This window comes from Falco rusticolus, chromosome 9, assembly GCF_015220075.1.
Source record: "Falco rusticolus isolate bFalRus1 chromosome 9, bFalRus1.pri, whole genome shotgun sequence".
Classification (NCBI taxonomy): Eukaryota; Metazoa; Chordata; class Aves; order Falconiformes; family Falconidae; genus Falco; species Falco rusticolus.
Genome location: NC_051195.1, coordinates 19,324,731 through 19,345,544, shown reverse-complemented (window position 1 = coordinate 19,345,544; position 20,814 = coordinate 19,324,731). Strand labels below are relative to the sequence as shown.

Sequence of the window (20,814 nt, the reverse complement as noted above, 5' to 3'; positions counted from 1 at the left end):
TCACACTTCTTGAGCAAGCAGGCAGCTGGTATAACTTCATGCCTTCTAGGAACAAGAGGCAACAAGAACGTATACTGCACCCTAAATTAACTGGGTCCCTGACAGCTCTGGCCAAGTGCTGCCTGGGCAGTTGGTGGCTTTCAATGGGTGCCGGCAGAAGGTCCCAACAACTGGTTTTCTCCTGGGGTGAGAGGAGCAGGAGAGAGGAGGGTATCTCCAGCCCTGTCTCTCCCAGCTGGGAAGCCAGTAGCTGCAGGAGAGGATGAGCTGCTGGAGTAGTGACGCAGATGCAGATCTCAGACCAGATGGAAACTGTATCTGTTACAGAGAAGGACAAATCAACAGGCAGATGATGGAGGGATGGATAAAAGGGTACAGTCCGAACATCCATGCCTTACTCTAACAGTATTGAAACAAGCCTTGCAGGAAGCGAGGTCAGGCACAGTGACATTCCCAGGGCAGATCCCCTCTACAGGGGAAGAGCAATTGCATGGGAGCAGGGAGACCCAGAAGGAATGCCCTCTGCTTTGGGACAGAGCGCTGGGAAGGGGGTGAGGTCTGGGACTACAGAGTATGAAGTGGGTCCAGTCCATTAGTTCTGTTTGAGTCCAGAGGCAGCAGAAGCCCTCAGGCATGTGTCCCCATGCTACTGCTACTCTCCATCCTGCTCTAAACTGCCTCATTGCCGACAGCAGGGTGTAGTATCACTGTTTCACAAGCCCCCGTGTAGCACATCAGCTGAGATGAGAGCAGAAAGAAAAGTCTCAATGTCCTCTATGCCCCATGGCTGTGAAGAGGACTGATGCCGGTTGCTCATGTCTGCTGCTTCCTTTCCCAGATGTGGAGGCTTTGAAAGCAGTCCCCTGAGCTCGCATTCCACTAGCTGTGGTGGGGCCCCCACGAGGAGCTCTTCTGTGACCTGGGGAGGTGGAGAGTCAATGGCACTACATGGAGCTTTCAGCTGAGAAACTTTTTTGGGTGGAAGAAGCTATGAAAACATGGCCTTGCTTCTGGGGTCACCATGACCCAGCCCAGATTCCAGTGAGCTCCCCACAACAAGGAGAAGAGGAGTGAGATTCAGTCCAGCATCCCCTCCTGTCCTTTCAGTGGGGTGCTGGGGCTCTGGCACCAGCCGTGCCTCTTGTGTGTGGTGGAGGATGCTTGGCTGGGAAGAGCAGGGGAGGTACAAGCAGGTATTGGCCCCTGTTGCACGGAGTCTGTGGCATGCCTGGGTCCTGCTGCCTTGCAAGACTGCAGGGTCTGAGTACTGGGATGGGTGGAGCGGAGAGCCAGTGCCCCTCCAAACCTGCCTTCAGACGCTGCTGCTTTGAGAGCAGCTGCTGTGAGCTGGGCTCAGTGTGGTGCCAGCTTCCCAAAAACCAGGACCTGCATGATGGCACAGGTGCGTGCTTTGCTTTCTGTTGCTGATGTATTTGCTAGACCTGGAGGAATGGTGAGGAGGCCTAAGAAGACCCAGAAAAAGGTAAGAATTAAGGGGCGGGAGGTCTCCTTAAGCTCTTCGTGCACTATGGATCTGCACAGTGAAGTCCTCCTGAAAAGCTCCGATAACCAAAATCATTAAAGCCCAAACAAACCAAGAGTAACTTGTTTTTAACACACAGTGCATTTGATTTGCCTTGAAGGGTCTGGAGAAAAATGGTTCTCCAGGGAAGTGTGGAAAGTAATCCTAGCTCCGTGATCCCTCTTTTCTGCTTTATTTGCCCTGGTCTGGCGTGGCTGCGCAGGCTGGGATCGGTGGCTGCGGGCTCCATCAGCTGGCTGGCAAGCAGGAGCGAGCTGGGAAGGCTGCTGTGTGGCCCCCCTCCCAGCCCACGCTCCCCGGCAAACGGCTGGGATGAGGCGGGGGAGGCACAGAGCAGTCTGCAGGGAGTGCATTATCCAGCTGCCCACCTTCAACCCCCACGCAAGCAGCTCCCAGCAGGGCCTTTAAGCCCTGTGGTTACCAATGCTCTCCTACCAGCTCGCTCTTATGCAGGCCAGGTCAGACAAGGCAGCCACCCATTCAGGCACCTCTCTCTGGTGCGGATCAGATGAGCTACGCTTTGAAAACGGTGTCGACACCTCCCTGGGATGGTTGCATAGCGATCTGCCCCAAATCCTTGCTGCGTTAGTGACTGCCTTCTCCCTGGGACCTTATCCTCCCACATCCTTGCGAGGTTATGCTCTTTGCCTTGCCTTGGTGTCCTACTTACCTAGAAGTACGTCTGGTCTGGGATGGTGCTGGGTTTCTCCCCGTGACAACCACCCTTAGAAAGTCTGAAGGGGATGCTGAGACTTTTCAGAGCTTTGAAATGTCCCTCTAACTTCCACAGCATTTTTGGACGAGCCTGCTGGTGTGCTTTCCCAAGTTATCTTTTGCAGACCCTCAGGAATAGTCTGAGAACCTCCAGCAGTCCGCACACCTCAGACTATAAACTGCAGTGCCATCAGGCATCGATTTCAGTGTGGGAATGTTTTTCTGTAGCTTGTGGTATGCAGCAAGGTGGGTGAAATAAGCACCGTGTTCCCTAGGGTCTCAATAACCTGAATTTGTAAAACAGTCTTGTGCTTTAAAAAAACACCACTTCCCTTTTTGGGGTTTTTTTTCTGAGTTTCAGATTGTTTTACAGAGTGGGGTGGGAAGAGAAGGTCCCTGTCTTTTTTACAAATGCATTAGCCTGTGTATTCTTATATATGTGTATGTATGTATTGTTTTATATAGAGAGAGTCTGGTTCGCATTCCTGAACAGTCCCTTTTTGCTACCCTCCACGGGTTGTCCCCTCCCTGATCATCATCCCTGACACATCCATTCACCTGGATTCTCATCTTCCCCCTCCCTGCCACTGCACTTCCTTGGGAGAAGCCTTGTTAGTAAGAGCCTAATGAAGTAAATGCGCTAATTAACCTTCTATTGCTCTCCTCATTAATGCAGCCTTTAATTTGGTTGGCAAAGTTTCTCTCCTTTACCACCCAGCTGTCAGTTTTCTTCTGCTTCTTCGATCTCTCTTTGGCCTCACATCGGGGATGGGAAAATCGATCCTGGCCTGATTTTCTTTCCCCTTCTTTCCAGCCAGCTGTAAATGCCAGTCAACAAGAAAGTAATAATGTAGTTTTCTCACCCTGGGAAGGAGAGTTGCAGACATCAATAAGCACCTATTTAAAATGCAAATCGCTTTCTCAATCAGCCATCACCCTGCCAATGGCATGAGTTTTGGGGGGGGGGGGGGGGCGGGGAACAGGGATGCCATGGTCCTTGGGCTCCTGCATCCTGGCCTGGAGCTTTGTAGCAGTCCCAGGGCAGCTTTGGGGTGCCTGGGAGGGTTGCATCCCTCTGGGTTTGTCCTACTCCACGTGCATGTGGGATGAGGCTTTGCAAACCTGGGGAGGTTCCTCCAGTTGCCTGTGCAGCCTTCAGGTCTCACCCCAGCCTGCATCCCTCCATCCCTGGCCAAAGACACCCACTTTCCCCTAACGTCCATGTAGTTCCTACTGTCTTGTTTCTTGATGATGTCCAAAGCTTTTAATTCCCTTTCTTTTTCTTGGAGAAAAAGTGAATACAGGACACAGAAACAGTCTGAGTTAAACAGCGGTGGTTGCAGAGGTTGAGTGGAGAGGCTAGCTGTAGCTCTGAGCTGCTGGTGCTGGTGACTGTGTGGACCAGCCCTGAGGGAAAAGCCTATATTGCTCCCGATTTTGGGAGGGTTGCATGGAGTAAGGAACATAGCCTGTCAGAGCAGGGAGTGAGGTGGGGAAATGCCTTACGAATCAATTGATAGATTAAAAGGCTTCCAGCGATGAGCATACTTTCAGCTTCTGTGGGGAGTCAGAGATAAACTATCCCGTGCCCCATCCGTGGTGCCTGGGGTGCTCTCCCAGCATTAGGACCAGAGAGTGGTGCAGTCCATCATCTCATGGGGCATTGGTGGTCAGCAGGACAACATTCCCTGCTGCTGCTGTGAGGGTAGCGCAGGGCTTCTCAACCTTTTGCAGTTGACTGACCCTCTAAATTTTTCTCGGGGGGGGGGGGGGGTGTGTGTGTTCTGCTCTACAGGGAGTCACCCCCTGCACCTGTGTTAGAAGTAGCTTGCACCTCCCCTGCCTTCCCTCATGGGTTTGGGGAGTAAAGGATGGTCAAACACCAGGATTTCCAGGTCAGCCTCCATCCTTTCTTTCTGCCTGAAGTGAACAGAAAATGTATCAGAGAGCCCTTGATGGGGAGGGTGAATGCAAGGGAGGTGGTAATGGGGAACTGCCAGCCAAACATCCAGCTGGATGTTGCAGAGGATGGGCTCAGGCATGGGAAGAGGACGTTTAGGAAAGCAGGGGCGAGTTCACAGGTCACTGATGGAAATAGGAAAACATTTCGGATGTCCTCCAAGCCTGGGCTTTGTCCCTCCTTCCAGTCCTTCTCCCCTCCCTGGCCCACACAGCTAACCCTCCCTGTTAGCATCTTAATTGATCTTGTTGTTCTCAATCCCCCCCCCCCCCATCTCCTTTAGCATCTTAATTGATCTTGTTATTCTCAGACCCCCCCCACCCCCCAAAGTGCTTCGACTCCAGCTGTGCTTAAACAGAACAAAATCTCTTCCAATTTCCCCACTGCTTAAAAGAAAATTGAATCCTTTATCTGCAAGAGGAGAGGAAAACTGCAAATACATGAAACAGTAAATAGTTAAATAATCAAAGTGGATGATTCCAAATTGCCTGGAAAGTTAAACATGAATGGCTTGTCGTCTTCCTGCTCGCTTCTTGTTTTATTAAAAACATAAAAATATGCTTGCGCTCCTTGTTCCTGTTAAATATTCTTATCAACCCAGCTCTGTAAATAAAGAGAAGGGGAGGAGGGGGTTACCAGGTAGCAGTGTGATTGACAGATCTGAAGTCCTCATCTTTCTGTCAGGGCCCAGTGCTCTTTGGCTGTGTTTATCTCTTTAATCTAAATATCAATCCGTAAAACCGAAATAGGGTGGAATAGGAGTCATGACAGCCTGAGCGCTGAGGAGAGACACTCACTGCAGCTTTTGCAGCCGCTCCCTGTCCTGATGGAGCTGTCAGGATAAATGCACAGCTAAAGCGTAGGGGTAGGAGAAACAAAACAAAATCATAGCCCCCCAACCCCCCAAAAAAGCAAGTCCAGACTGTGGGCTGAGAAAGAAAAACATGGAGCAAATCCAGACTTGCTGCTGTCTAAATTCCATCCAGCAGAACACAAGCCAGGCAGCAGGATTTCCCCCACCCTACTCAGTGTTCCCAGTAGGAGACAGGGTTGAGTGGTTTTCCCTTGCTGTGGGCTTTGGCTGGTGATTTGAAAGGTGGCTGGGAGACGAAGGGAGAATATTTTCCCAAGGTGATGCTTGCTGCCATGTGAACATCCCAGTTTCACATGTCCTTATCAGCAGTCCCTTCAGGGCAATCAGCACCTTCACCTCGGTATGTCCTCTCTCAAACTGTGCACCTCTGAGCAAGGGCAACTGTTGTGCTTTCCCACCTGCAAAGCTCCCACAGAGCTTTTCTCCTGGGATTTTGTTTTCTAAGCTGACTCCGGCCCTGCCACTAGCACCCATGTCTCTCCCAAACCAGCTAGGGCTCTGTTTCCTCGAGCAAAGAGCTCCCTTGCGAACTGGCACCCAGCGGGTGCTGTTAGCCGAAGCAATGCTGTGACAGAGGCAATGTCACCCTGTGGACAGATGACCTTGTGCAGTTCCTTGTGCTGCTGCTGAGCTGCTGCTGGGGTGTTAAGGGGAGGATAATTTACCCAAACCAGTTGTTTGGGAGCCATGAGATGTGTAAATCAGCCTCCTGAGATCCATCGCACCACCCAGAGGCTGCTTCTGCCTTGGGCCATAAGCTTTGCTTGATCTTCTCCTTTGCTATTTCCAGTCACAGGAGTAAAGCTAAGGCTCTCTGTCCCCTAAAACACCCCTGAGAAGTGCCTGCTTGGTGTCTGACTGAGACCTGGGTGTAGTTTCCAGCTCCTGGGGAGCAAGAATGTTGTCTTCCAAGAGCTCAGCCTACGGCTTCCAGACTATGGTATTTCTTGGGCTGAACAAGGAGCATCCCTGTTGCTCTCTCTGGGAATGCCTGTGCCTGGCAGGGATGTGTTTTGGGCTTGCTACCCCTTGCTGACAAACTGAAAAGCCTACTCTCTGGCTGGGTTTGAGTCACACTTGAAGCAACCATGGGCTGCATCCAGTTACAGGGTGAATTATCTTCACTCCTGCTGGACAAAGGTTGGGCTTTGCCATTCCATTTCTCCAGTTTGGGATTCAACATGTCCATGTCCATCTCCAGGCAACAACCAGTTCGGCTCTTCCCCCCTCCTTTGATTTTTTTCCCCCTCTCCCTGCTGTGCCCCAGATGATGCTCGGCACCTGGATTAAATGGAATTGCAGATGGTGGGAGGCACGACTGGCTTCCAGAAGCTCTTGTGAATACTTCAGAGATCATTGGGGATTTATATTTCTTCCACCAGACTTTGACCTTAATTTCTTCCGTTTTGCTGGGCTGTAAAATTTATTAGAGGCCCAACAGCAAAGTGAGATGTCAGGCCAGGCAATTGTGTGGTTATTTAATCTATCCGATGTGCCACTTGCCATTTAGGTGGACAACAGGAGAATATGAAATCAATACGGTTCATTAGTGGAGTGCTTGCACCCAGCTCCAGCGCAGAGCTCCAGTAAAACCCACCGAGGTGGGTGTCTAAATGGTCTTGGTGTCATCTTGCACAGTGAAAACCCATGCTTGATGTGCCTGCTGCTCTCACTCAAGGGCCATCTTCTGTCAGCTCGCGTTTGAAACCCTGGTCTCCAGATATTGCAACAGCCCGGCTACAGTAAATTACTCTCTGCTAAATCAAGGCTGCCCAGGCAAGTGTTAACCTCGCTTTGCAAGGAGCTGATGTTGCAGGGAACGCTGTTATAAAACACAATCAAGGAGGCTGTTGTTTTCCCCGGTGGCTGGCAGAAGAGGTGGGGAAAAGCTCTGCAGTTCCCAGGGGGGTTGATTGGCTATTTTTCCCCCCCTCAAGGCAGGTTCAGTGCAGCCCTCTGGGGTCACTAGTGGTGACTGAGCTCCCAGCTGGACCATGGTCTGGAGCTGCTAGGGATGTGGCAGAAGTGGTACCCCAGCATTGCTCTGGTTCCCCACTCCTGTCTCCCTCCTACTCCTATCTCCCTCCTTCCAGGCTAATCATGCCACTGGGCTCTGGCACGATGACGCTGGCCTGCCACCGGCTCCACTCTTGCCTGATTGCCACCTCCCACCAGGCAGCTGCTCTTTAAATGCCTGGGAAAGAGCATGATCAGGGCGGGTGATGCCAGTCAGAGCTGTTTTCCACGTAATGACTTCGAGTAGGTTTTCCGTTGGTTTTCTCGATCTGGTTTTGCAGCCTGGCAGCTGCTTCTCATGGAAGCTCTTGGCCCTTCATGTTTCTCTCCCCCAGATCAAATCCCAGTCTCGGTAGATACCAGAGGTTAGCTGTTACTCCCTCGGGACCTGAAGATTGCAATAAGTGGCATTTAAGAAGGGTTGTTTGCTGTTTAACACATGCAGGTTTAGGTGGCTCCAAAAACCAGCGTGATGACAGGGTATGGCTCCCCACCCTGTGCTGCTTGTACCATGGGTCTGAGCAGCCCATGGCTGCCCAATCTGCCTCAAGGAGCAACCTTATCTGCATCATTTTCCTAGAAAACTGGAAAAAAGTAGGAATCAGATGGGAATTCCCCTCCCATTTGCTTTATCCTGTGGCCCAAGCCCCAGGCATCTTACCGGAGTGGCGGAGCCTTGGTCTCCTTGCTGCCCCCCTGGTGTGGCCACGGGAGCAGGCAGGCAGTGGCAGGATGAGACTCACGCCCAGTCACTCTGGTACCCTGACAGCTTTTTGATGTTCTGTAATTGCTTTCTTGCTACAACTCTTTTAAGCAGAGAGATTCTGGCCAAAGCAACTTGCTGCTCATCAATTTTTATTTCCTGGCTTCTACATGCAAGGTAAGGAAGAGAAAAACAAAGAGGGCAAATGAGAACAAACCCAGCTGGGACCCACTCCGGCAGCCCCGTGTGGAGGGGTTTGACTCCCTTGGTGCCGGCAGAGGCCCTCTTCAGGCAGGCAGGACATGGCAGACCGTCTCATCCAGACAGCAACAAGTTGTCCTTCCATCACGCTTTGCTCACCCCTGCAACCAACCTCCAGCTGCTCATCCTTGTCTGACTGCTCTGGGGGGGAGGACTGCCATTCCCAGGGGCTCCGCGGGGGATCCGCACTGCCCTGAAAGGCTCTTCTTGGCTCTCTAAGCCCTTCCCCGCTCCTCCTGCCGTGCTCCCTGAAGCTGCTGTGAGTAGAGTTAATCTCGGGCAGTTTAAGGAGTCATTGAGTGGGGCTTGGCGGATGATGAATGTCGAAACCATTACCGGCAAAGCTCCGTGGAGCTGTTTAAAACTGAATTCTCCCATGTAAATTTCTGCTCCATCAATCCTGATGACATGTCAAACATTGCTATTGTTTCCCGAACAAATTGGACGACATGCCCTTTCCTGCAGATTTGCCCACGAGAGCAGAACCACTTGCTGGCTCCTTGCTTTTGTCTCTGGCTCTGCTGGCCTGTGAGCTGGTGGGGAAGGATGGACATGATGGCCCTTGGTGGGAACGAAAGGGAAACATCCAAAATATTTGTGTGTGGGGGAGGGAGATCGATGGAGATCTGGGCTGTGGGTATTTTTGTGTGCCTGTGATTCACGTGCTGGGTACGCACACTGTGCTGCAGCTCAGTAAATTAATCCTTTGTGTTATCCAGGCTTTCTTTTCTTGCCGCTCTCCCAGAGTTTAGCTGCGCAAATGTAGTTTCTTTAGAAATGGTCTGTGCTGGTGACAGCTCATAAGAGTACAGATGTGGACCTGTGTTTTCATCCTGCCCTTTTGCAGGCTCCAATGGGCAAATCCTACTTTAATATTCTGGGCAGGAGAGGAGCAGCCGTAAAAGCCATTTGATTGCTTCTCCAGGTGGAACCCTGGGAAACTTCCAGCCAGATGCCTTTCATCCCCGGGCTGTGGGGATGGATGCATGCGTGCCCGGGGGGGACCAGTCGGCAAGGGGGGCAAGCTGCAGGAAAACAGCTGGTACTCAGGGATTGCGAAAGGCCCCGCAAAGCCACCGGCTTGGTGGGATTTGGAATATTCTGCATGCGGGTCTCCTGTGCTCCCTGGGAGCCCTTGGGATTGCTTTGCAAAGTGGGTGTGTGTTGTCTCCCCAGGGGTTCAAGCATCTGAGCATCTTTTTTACCCTTAGAGGGAAGAAGTTTGGTAATGCGGAAACAAGCATAGATCCAAAATTAAATATGCTGAGCGTGCATAGTTTTGCTTTTTGCATATTCCCTGTCACGCTTAAGTAACCTGCTCCATTGCCCTGCATTATGTCCATGATGTTCAGTTGCCAGAAAAGCCATCAAGCAAGCATCACCTCCCACCTCTCCTGGTGTAAATCGGGGTAATTAATTAGCCCGACTGGTGAGGTGGTGTACAGGGCACAGTTAGGCTGCCTGGCCTCCTGGCTCCTCGTGAGTGGGTTGCTTTGCCTTGCTGGTGCTTTTGGCTGGTCCAGCATTGCTGCAGCTCAGAGTCGAGCCCACCCTCCTGGCTCGTCTCCCCAGGGTCCCGCTGCCTCCCATGCTGAGCAGCTCTGTGCTAACCTTCTTTTAACCTTCCTCTTCCCTATATTTTTTTCCCTGGCAGAAGAAAATTACACTTTCCCAGTGTTGTCTGTCACCACAATAAACACTTACAAGTGCAATTGTATGGGGCCAAATGAAGGGAATTAGTTTTGCCTGTGCTTTGTCGCACTGTCATGGCCCCCTGTAAATCATTATCTTATCACCAGCTGATCCAGGTGCTTGGAAAATGCCTTTCTGGGCTCTGCTCTCGCACCAACCACTTAGGGATTAATGGGCACAGAAGTAACACTGGGAGAAATCCTGGCTGGGAGGTCAAGGGCTGGCTCGTATCAGGCAATGCTGAGGATGCTCAAAGCACTCAAGGATTTTTGAGAGGGGAGACCCAGGGCCCTTGTTGGCCAACCCCAGTCATGCTTTGGGAGTTTGCCACCACGATTCACGCCCACCTGGGCTGGTGGCAAGTGTTAGGAAGGGGGATTAATACTAGTATTAATTGGCTGAGGAAGGCTGGGGTGGGCAGATAGTAGATTAACCCCCCTTCCATTCAGGAAAGCACCTAGGCTCTGTCTGGGACGGAGCACCTTCATAGGTGTTCTCTGTGGAGGGTGATGTACCCCAGAGGGGGCTTGCCCTCCAGGAGCAGGTGCATCTCTTGGGGCAGGTTTTGGCAGGTTTGTTCCATTTTACTGAATGCAGCTGCTATGCATGCAAAAAGTTAATTGCACTTTAGCAGTGGAGAGGAAAACCAGCAAAATCAGTGGATCTGAAAGGTTGGCTCCACCAGCACACCCTTCAGCTGGTGTAAAGCAGCAGGAATTTACCACTCAGGCTGGGGGAGCATTTGGGGAGAAAAAAAATGAATTAATCCTGGCTAGTTTTAATGCCTTTTTCCTCTCTGCCACCCCATGGTGTGGCAGGTAAGCAGCACACGGGGTAAAGCAGTTTGATGTACTCAAGCTCCTACTCTGCTGTCAAGGGTAATCAAGGCCATCGGTAAATCAGGAAGGTTTCAGGAACGGGTTGTGTTCCATGCCAGTCCTAAAATACAGCCTTTCACTGGTATTTGGACATAAAATGTGTCTCTGACCCTGCTTTTTTCACAGACCTGTTGGTGTCTAAGTAATCCAGACAGGACTCAATTTAGAAAATATACTGGGGGAGAAAAAGTATATTTTGGGGCTTGTATTCCACTTTTCTCACCTAAAAATGAAATTTTCTACTCCTTTTTTCCTGCCGCCGCTCATGCATATTTTATATATTCATTAGAGAAAAGACTTTAAAACATACATAAATCTTGCCTTGCTCATCCAGAGCTGACACACCAAGTTTTGCACACCGTCCCCAGAAGGTGCTGGTTGCCTAGCCGTGACCAGCCTGCTCCAGCTTCAGCAGCTGGCGGCAGGGTATGTGCATCCAGTCCTGCCACCGGCAGCGGCTCGGCTGAGAGCCGGTGCTGCACGCCCACGCCGCAGCATCCCGAGAGGCATCGGTCCATCAGTGGGGTTGCAGCAGGCTGAACCCCTAGAAGGGTTGTCCAGCAGGAGCTGCTCGTGGAAAGCAAGGTCTAAATCTCTCTCCTTGCTTTTCCTGGTCTGTATTTTAATTTGGAGGTGGGGGGGAATTTTGAAGCAGGATAGGCTGTTATTTCTCTCCCCGCAGACCCCGGCATGCTGCCAGCCCTGAATGCACGTGGAATGGTAAGAGCTGTGGATGTGGTGTGCTGACTCTTTTGGCTTCATGGGTCCAGGAATGGGCAGCCTGCAAGAATTGTCCCTGGAAATCTTTATTTCACATGCACTTCCCAGGTTAGCTTAGTATGTCAGGGAAAGTAAGTAAGCATAAAATTTTCCTCTGCCAAAGGTTTTGGGATTGATACTGAGAGATGTCGATGGAAGGCTGTTATCTAGAGCAGGCTGCAAGTCAGGGACGTGCAGGATAACCCAGGGGGGCGCAGACAGCCCCAGCCCTGCATCTCTCAGGTGATAAACAGCAGCACACAAGGTCTGCACTGGGTAGAAGCAGGTAAAGAGGATGTAGTGGATTCACTGGTGTGTATAATGCAACATTCCCATAAATACCTTCATTTATAATTAACTTATTTTTTCAGGCAACTGACAATGATGTGGGCACATACGGGAAAGTCAGTTATTTTTTCAGCGATGACCCTGACCGGTGAGTGTGACTGAACCACTGGCATGACTTTGATTCTTCAGAAAACTCTTCTAACCTTGCTAAGAAGTCGCGTGGCAATTAAGAGTATTTGTTATGTCCTACCTGTGAGAGAAACTCTGGAAACCCCACTATGCTGTCTCCCAAAGGGTTGAGTTAACTTGAGCATATGCCTGGTGCTCGGCACATTTAATTACTTTGCTAAATCAGGACCTACAGGCACCAGCATTGCTTGGGACCAATAAACGCATTTTCCAGCAAGTTGTTGGCCCTGGAGCATCGCGTGCAACCCACTCATGGTGAGCAGCTGGGGGAGGCGTGTGGGCTGCCTAGCAGAAGGATCTGGGGGCCCCTGAATCCACTTTCTCTGCCTGTAGATCAGGGGTCCTCAAACTACGGCCCGCAGGCTGGATACGGCCCCCAGGGTCCTCAGTCCGTCCCCCGGTATTTACAGACCCCCCCGCCGGGGGTTGGGGGGGAAACCAAGCAGCCGCAGATGGCTGCCTGCCGCTTCATCCGCGCGCCGGCCCCCTGGTTAAAGAGTTTGAGGACCCCTGCTGTAGAGCCACACTGAGGATTTTTACCCCCTCACCTGCGCTAAGCTCTTGAATATGCTCTGGGTCCTAATATCCCTCAGAAGAAAGTCATGAACTTCACCCACTACAGTGCTGCCTGTCAGGCTGCTGGCACCCCATCGCTCCATCTCTAGGATGTGGTCACCAGGACTTTCCCCTTCCTTTCCTGTCCCCTCAGTTTCTCGATGGATAAGGACACAGGTGTAATCCTCCTGACGGCTCGGCTGGACTTTGAGACCACACAGCGCTACACCCTGACTGTCATCGCCCGGGACGGTGGCGGGGAGGAGACGACAGGGCGCGTCAGGATCAATGTCCTCGACGTCAATGACAACGTCCCCACCTTCCAGAAGGAGGCATACCTGGGGGCCCTGCGGGAGAACGAGCCCTCCGTCGCCCAGGTGGTCCGGCTCCGGGTGAGGGACAGGAGCAGCTCCTCCGCTTGGGATGTGCAGCGGGGACGTGAGAGTGGGATAGGTCCCCATCCACCCCTGCGGCCATCCCTCCTGCATCCCTCCTAAAAACTGCCTGGTGCTTTACTGCAAAGTGCAACTGCGTGCAGTGCTGCAGCCATCAGCTGCCTCCCTTCTCCTCCTCTCCTGTAAGTCCCATGCCTGTACAGCATCCCCAGGACCTGGGCTTCTCCCAGGGCACAGGCACTGCCTCCACATCATCTCACTGTACCCAATAAAGTCAGCAGGCACGGAGGGGAAGGTTCTCTGTTGTTGGTGGAGCTGTAAGCCTCTGCTGTGGAGGGAAGGAACGTACGGGAAGCTATTTTCTCCTTCAGCACAAGAACAAACTGCCATAATGCAAAAGCATGACTTTCCCTCCATGAGCCAAGCCAGATGAGTGCCATAGGGAGGGGGGAGAGGAGGACTGGCTGAGTCCTTCCTGGGAGGCAGGATAGGAGGAGAGCTGGTTTACAAAACCCCTCAGGGCCTCTGACGAGCACATCTTCCTCCATCGCTTTTCCACTTTCCTCAGGCCCAGCCTGCATCTCCTGGCCCCACGGCTCTCTCCTGCTACACACCACAGGCACAGCTCCCATGCTCATTTACTCCCTCTGCTCACATCCTAGGCATCTGATGAGGACTCCCCTCCGAACAACCAGATCACGTACAGCATCGTGCATGCATCTGCCTTCCGTGACTACTTTGACATCACAGTGTCAGAAGGGTACGGAGGTAAGTGCTGGTCCCAGGACCACGCTGCCCTTGACGAGCAGCAGCAGCAGCTTGGGCTGCACTCACACCCCTGCAAGCAGTCCTGTCAGGAGGCTTTAGGAAGCTGCTCCAGCAGCTTCTCTGCTTGTTCCGACCTGGCCTGCAACATGGTGCTTTGCAGCCGATCCGCTGCGGAGCCATGTTTCCATGGGTTATGCCACTCCAGGTCATGCAAGTGCAAGGAGCTCAGTAACGCCCAGCACTCGTGGCTTTGGTGCATTGCCAACTCAAGCAGCTACTGTTGGCCCTGGGGAGGTGATGTGGATGGGCGACCCCCCAAGCCTGCCCACCACCCTGTTCAGTGTGTGAATGCCCCCCTTGACTGCCCCATTTTGCATACTTTCAGTGATCAGTGTGAACCATCCCCTCGACTATGAACAGGTGGCCAACGGAGTTATTTACCTGACTGTGATGGCCAAGGATGCTGGCAACCCACCGCTCAACAGCACCGTCCCCGTCACCATCGAGGTGTTTGTAAGTATAGCGGCTGATGATTCTGTTGTGGTTTCCCTGCAATTGCTCCGTCGCAGTGTCGTTAATACATCAATAACCCAGCAAGCCTGTCTCGCCCTGTGGATGTGTATGTGTGGATTGCAATTATGTGTGTCTCATATATGTATATATGCATCATATATGTCTCACGTACATGTGTGTCATACACGTATTGGTTAAAGAAATGCTGTCCCTGACATTGGTAGTGTCTGAGTGACAGAGGGTGAGTGAGAGTGTCTCTGAGGGGGTGTCACCATGGAAAAGTGCAGACGGGCCGTCCTGACCTCATGCACCTCCTCCCTCTCCTCGGCCGTGCAAAATGTGCAGGGAAGCCACTGGAAGTAATGTGGCCCTGGAAGTAATATGGTAGGAGCCACAGCTAACTGCAAGGCAAGGAGCAGAGCTTGGGACGGGGTGGGGATCAACCCTCTGCCCTTGTTTTTGACTGGGGAGGTTCCTTGAGCACCCAGTAAACCTTTCTCACCCAGCAGGGAACTCCTGACTGGGATGCTCTTCCCCTCCACCCCCGTAGCCAGAGGTGCTCACTGCACCTCTGATGCGGAGGGGAGAGCTTTGGCTGCACGTTAGCACTTGTAGAGTTGGAAATTATCAGTCCCTGAATCAATCACGAGCAGTTGATTGTGTATCTGCCCAATGCTGGCTATCCCGGCCAGGCTGCAGGCTTTGCCATGCATCTCACGTGCTGCCATAGGTGCAAACCCCCGCGAGGAGGGGTTGCTGCCGGGAGAGGGAAAGCATCACAGTGTTCCTCAGGAAGATTAGATTGGATTGTCATTTTGAGGCACGTTGTGGTTTGAAGACACCTGGAGGGACGTATCAGCGATGGAGACAGTTTGCTTGATAACCCGTCAGTCTTGCGGTGATGGGATCTAAGCCAGGCTGGTGGCAGCGTCAGTCTGGGAAGATGAAGAAGACGAAGTCCTCGGTGCTGTAGGTTGGGAACAAAGTCCCATGAGCCTGCCTTTCCTCAGCTCCCTCACTGTGCTTGGGAGAGAGGGAATAAGGCTGTGCCGAAGGGGTTAGTGGTCGTTAAATACATCCTTCCCGTGCTGTGCTTTAGATAGCATAAACGCCTCTTTCTAAAGACCACACTTTGATGGGTCATCTCCTCCAGGTTGAGGTTCTGGGTAGCTGTCACTTTTCCTACTCTGAACCAAAGGGATTTTCTCTTAATTGGAAAAAGAAAAGACAAAAAAAGCAGAAAATAGAAAGAAAATGAGGAGGAAGTGTTTCACAATGGCACTTGAGGAACAAGAGCCGTGAAAAGGCAGAATGAGAGCGAGTGCAGAGGGAGGTAATTTTTTTTCATCCTTTGGTTGTTGGTTTTTAATAAAGAAGTCAAACTTGCCTTGTAGATTTCCCATTAGGGGACAATACGCTTTTGTAGAGGGAGCCGCCGAATCAGAACTAATAGCACGCGCCACGCCAGGATCCGGGGAAATATCACTGCTAATAAGTTTCTGCCTCACTCCCTGCCGCTGACGCCCTGTTCAGGGCGGTGAGCCAGCGACTTACAGCATGCATACATCTGGAGGGAAGGGGGCTGTGTGCTTAGCGTGAGCATCTGCGATTCTCAGCAACTTTGAAGATGCGATGGTGGCTGTCTGAGGGTGAGGGAGGAAGGCTGAGGCTCAGGGGAATATGGGAAACTGTTTTTAGCTGGTTAGCGGATGCCCTCTCCCGTGGGAGCAGAGGAAGCATGCCGGGTCGGGTCTGGCATCGCTGTGGGTGCCACAGGAGGCACACGGGAAGGTTTGCAGCAGAAACCTTTGGAGTTCACATTGCTCAAGTGGGAAATGTCCTTCTCAAGTAGAAAAGCCATGTGCCACGCTGAGGCAGGTGCACGCCAGCTCCGGCCAGATGGAGAGCTGGCCAGAAGCGAGCCCTTGCCCTCCCAGGAGCTGGCTTTCTGGGCCATGGCCGTGCAGAGCACGGCCTGATGAACTCAGGATCACTAACAAAATGGCACAGCGTTTGCTCTGGCTTGCATCCACCCAGCCTGGACCGCTGTGCAGCTCACCCAGGTCCGGCTGCACATGGAATGTGGATGCATGCTCAGGCTGTCCATTTCCTTTGCCTTTAACCTACCCAGGGCACCTGGGTTTGCCTTGGGGTGGTGACCCCAACCTGGCTCTGTGAGGAGGAGGCGGGATGGTGAGGACAGCACCCCAGGCAGCCAGCAGTTTCCTCATCACCCTCAGAGGAGGCACGATGAAAGCCGAGTGATGTAAAGGCTGATTAAAGACCACCTGCTTCCAGCAACGAGCACAGAGGATGGCAATTTAATTGCAGTACGATGGGCATCGTTGGCATGTGAAATTGCCTCAAATATCAAGTTCAGTGGCAGCAGGAGCAGCTGATACTGTAGGTCCATCAGCGATCTCCAGGTAGAAAACGTCTCCACAGCAGCCCGAGGGAAACAGCAAAGTCCATAACGGTGTTTTAATGTCCTGGCAGCTCCATCCTTCCCTTCGTAGGTGGTTTGGGTTTGGTTCATTTAAGGCAGATTCTTAACATTATTTAAACAGCATTTAAAGCCTCCCTGGGGGAGCTTAAACTGGTCCGAAATCTGTTTTGAGGGATGTTTCGAGCAATTGCTCCTGCTTGGTTTCACCAGGCCGGCCATAGTTGCTGGCAGAGACAGGCTTGGAGGGAGCGCATTGGTATGCAAACCAGCTTCCCCCCTGAAAATGCTGTAGCTGGTCTCTCTGCAGACATGCATAGCATTCCTCCTCTTAAACAAAGGCAGCCAAAGCTCAGCAGCTTCCCTGGCCGGTCCAGTTTGCCTGGTGGCCTCATGGCCAGGGTGACCTAGAGCACTAAGTCATTAGTGTGCTGTTCTGAGAGGGAGGAGTGAGTCTGTACACAATTCTGCTGTGCTTCATGCGTTGTCTGAGTCTTCCCAGGGCTTGTGGTAGAGGCAGGAGCCGCTCAGAGGATGCTTGGCTGCAAACGGCAGTGGTTCCTCAGGCCCAGGGTGCTGGATAATGAGTTGGTCGGTATTGTGCCCACTGTATGGCTCAGCAAAGTCATTGACAATTAACTTGACCGCAGCTGCTTTTACAATGAAACCGTGTGTGCAGACCTCCGGTACCTTACCCCCAAGCCTATCTTCCCCACGCTGATGTCTTGAGCTGGTCACATCTTGAGATGCACTCAGCCGGGGGCATCCCCATACCAGACTTCTGCAGCTACTTGACCTTTTCGCCTTTTTCCCAACCAGCCTCTTGACCTTCTTTTTGCTTCAGGATGAAAATGACAACCCCCCCACATTCAGCAAGCCCTCCTACGTTATAACTGTGATGGAGGACATTATGGCAGGTATGGAGCATGCCCCTGCTCCTTCTCCAGGCTAGAGTGGGTGATGGTTTGTTGGGGAGGTAAAAGGCAGAGACCTGGCAGTTTCACAGCCATGAGGTCTGGAGTTTGCCCCCACTGTGCATGCAGGCAAGTGGACCCCCTGGACAGGTGACCTGCAGGGGTGGTGTGGGAGGATAGGGCAGCTGCGGAGAGCGGCTCTGGGCTGCTCATAGCCATCCCATCCCTCATTTCTGCCTCCCCAAAGGAGCCACAGTGCTGTTTCTCAATGCCACGGACATGGACCGGTCCAGGGAGTACGGGCAGGAGTCGATCATTTACTCCCTGGAGGGCTCCTCGCATTTTCGGATCAATGCACGCTCAGGTGAGCCTCTGTACATGCTCTCCCTCTTTTCCTTTCAATTCCCTCTCCTAAATTTCCCCTGGTTTTCTTCCCCATCATTGTTTCTTTTTCACCCTCATTCCTTCCTCTGCCCTTCCCAAGCAGCCTGCTTAGGAGGTGCACAGTTTAAGGGATTCACCAGATTTCAGACACCACCACTTGCTCGGTCACCATGAGAGCTTTGGCAGAGGCATCGGTGGAAGCTCGGCTCCTGGTGGGCATGACACATAAGAAAAGGCTTTGGCCACAAGGGCGTACCTTAGCTAAGTTGCTGCTTCCCACCTTCCCTTGCTGGCATCATTTTCAGTTCATTACGGGCAGAAACAAGCATGAGGGATCACAGGCAGTTGTTACGTAGCTCCCATGGGAAGACACAGCACACACAGGAGCTTTCTGACAAGCTGACCCTTTCAGGGTCCATGGATTTGAAACCGAATCAGAAGAAAGGGCCCCTTTGTGAAGGATTCTCTCCCTTGTTTTGAGTGTCCCTTTTTTCCACCGGTGCCCCTGTTCACCATACAACATCTCTAATGCCTCTCATCTCTTGTGGCTGCAGGAGAAATCACAACGACATCTTTACTGGACCGGGAGGCGAAATCCGAATATATCCTCATTGTCCGGGCGGTGGATGGAGGCGTGGGCCACCATCAGAAGACAGGCATTGCTATGGTGAGTCTGTGAAGGAGCAATTCCCATGTCTTCAAGCCACCGGTGCCTGCCTGGGGCTGGTGTTGGGAGGGGCTGGCCAGGCACTGGTGCCTCAGTTCCCCATGCTAGCAGTGTTTCTTTTTAGCTGTGTGAATGGGTAAAGAGCATACAGTGGTGCCCCGCCGCTGACCGCAGCCCTTGCAGAGAATGACTGTCTGAGCTGTGTAGACTTTGAAATCAGGCTCCCTTTCCTGGCAAGCCATTCACCCAGGAGCCACTTGACCTTCCAGAGCTTTATGTGTCCAGCTCTCCATGCAAAGGTGGTAATGGGTACCTGTTCCACCTGTGGCATGGCTCCCTTTGTTCATGCCTCTTGAGAAATGCTTAGCAGGAGAGCCTGCAGGCACACTTAGTTGTTCCTGATGACTGCTGTTCACATACTGGCTAGATCAAGGGTTTCCAAGCAGTTTGTCATGCCTGGGCTCCTCAAAAGGCTCTGGTGAAGTGCAGGCCATTGTACTGCAGACTGAAGCCTACTGCTTTGCCTTGCCCTTTGCAGACATCAAGGAGAGCCATTGTTTGCAAAGGGTTTGTAAGAAGTCTTTGGAAATATCGGGAGGTCAAAAGCCAAGGATCCATCTCTCTGCTCATGGCACCGCACCACGTTGCTGTGAACATTTCTTAATAGTTGGGTGCTCTTACTCCTGGCGTGCTTGGTTAGGCTGAGGAGAGACGTCCCACGCAATAGAGCACGATGCAGGGAAATAATGTGGTTTTGCTGAGGAGATCCCTAAAATAGTTGTCACTACTGCCGAGGGCCATAAGGAGGTGTGCAATCTGGGTAGCAGACTAGAAGCCCCCTATGGACCCTTCCAGAAGCACATGATGGCCTTGGCCGGGCAACAGCATGGCCCGTTGGATACTGGGTTCCCCTGTTGGGGCTCCAGATGAGATAATGTTCTCCTAAAAGCTTTATTGAAAGGCAAAATAAGGCTTTTGCCACACAGATTGCGTTTTGAAAAAAATATAAATGCATCATGATTCCTAAATAGTTAAAGAATATTAAAACTCAGTGAGAAGTGGGTGGCCAATTAAGTTTGTCTGTTGTCATTAGCGAGGATATACACCCAGGACTCAAAGCTGTTCCCTGTAATCATTTTTTATCCGGGAACAGGGGTCCGTTTAGGGGCTTTGCAAGATCCTCAGATGATGGACAAGCACCTAGGGTGCTCAGAGTAGAGATGGGTCACCAGCCTTCCCCAGGAACCACGGTGGTGCCTTAGCTTGTGCCCAGGGCACATCCCTGCAGACTGTGCTATCCAGTTTTGCCACTTCTACCACGGGATGGCACCAGCAGCTCAGCCTGGTGCCGAGGCAGGACCCAGTACCTGGGAGCAGAAAAGATCCCAGGAGAAGCTCGACTGAGACCCCTGCGTGGGGGTGGCAGGTGCCAGGGACTTCCTCCTGTCCCTCTGCCCCTCCTTTCCTTGAAGTGCAGCTGTTCCCTGAGGCATCTATATAGGCTTACAGGCTGGATTGACACGGGTGATCTGGGAGGTGTGAGACTCACAGACAGCAGGATGCATCCCACAGGCTCACTGCTGTCACTTAGATGCCATTTCTCAAGCTGCAAATGAAGATAGGTAACACTTCAGAGCACCTTCCTCTCCCGTGCACTCTTGTCTTTGCACCTCCCACCCCCTGTTACTGTACCCTCTCCCGATTTCTCATTTTTTCTTTTTGTTTTCTTGCTTTTTACCAGTGACTCAGTTTTTTGCTTCTTTTCCTGCCATGCTCCTGCTGCACCCTCTCCCCCATCACCATGACCAATTTGCATCCCCCTCCCCACCCCAGTGAAGCAGCTGCTCAAAAACATACCTTGTGCCCCTGCAGTTGTTTTAGCTGCAAGGTAATAAGTACACGTGAGCCAAACCGAGATCAGATATGCCAAGAAGCCTTGGCTATGAAGATGCAGGAGGTTGTTTTTCTGTGGGTTTTCCCTTCAGAGAGTGCATGTGTGTTGGGTACCTGGTGCTGCTGTTCCCCCAGGGACATGCTGTGCTGCCCCAGGAACCTGATGCAGTGTTGCTTGCTTGCTCTCTCACAGGTGAACATCACGCTGCTGGACATCAATGACAACTACCCCACGTGGAAGGATGAGCCATACTTCATTAACCTGGTGGAAATGACGCCCCCCAACTCGGATGTCACCACGGTACATGCGAGGGAAGGCGGCTGTTGCACTAAAAGCCTCTTCCTTTCAGCTGGCAAGGTTGTCACCTGCTTGGCTGGAGCAGGGAGTCGCCTCCAAAGTGGTGT

At 52.1% G+C, this 20,814-nt stretch overlaps 1 protein-coding gene across 1 annotated transcript in view; it reads left to right on the top strand.

Annotated features, from left to right (window-relative positions):
* The window catches only part of LOC119153497 (cadherin-23-like), a 67,540-nt gene that overhangs the window by 39,923 nt on the left and 6,803 nt on the right, over positions 1-20,814 (top strand). The window contains exons 9-16 of the mRNA XM_037400075.1: positions 11,772-11,836; positions 12,587-12,824; positions 13,490-13,595; positions 13,981-14,108; positions 17,396-17,468; positions 17,713-17,829; positions 18,404-18,516; positions 20,603-20,710. Coding sequence (XP_037255972.1) covers positions 11,772-11,836; positions 12,587-12,824; positions 13,490-13,595; positions 13,981-14,108; positions 17,396-17,468; positions 17,713-17,829; positions 18,404-18,516; positions 20,603-20,710 — 948 coding nt within the window. The remainder of the gene's footprint in view (positions 1-11,771; positions 11,837-12,586; positions 12,825-13,489; positions 13,596-13,980; positions 14,109-17,395; positions 17,469-17,712; positions 17,830-18,403; positions 18,517-20,602; positions 20,711-20,814) is intronic.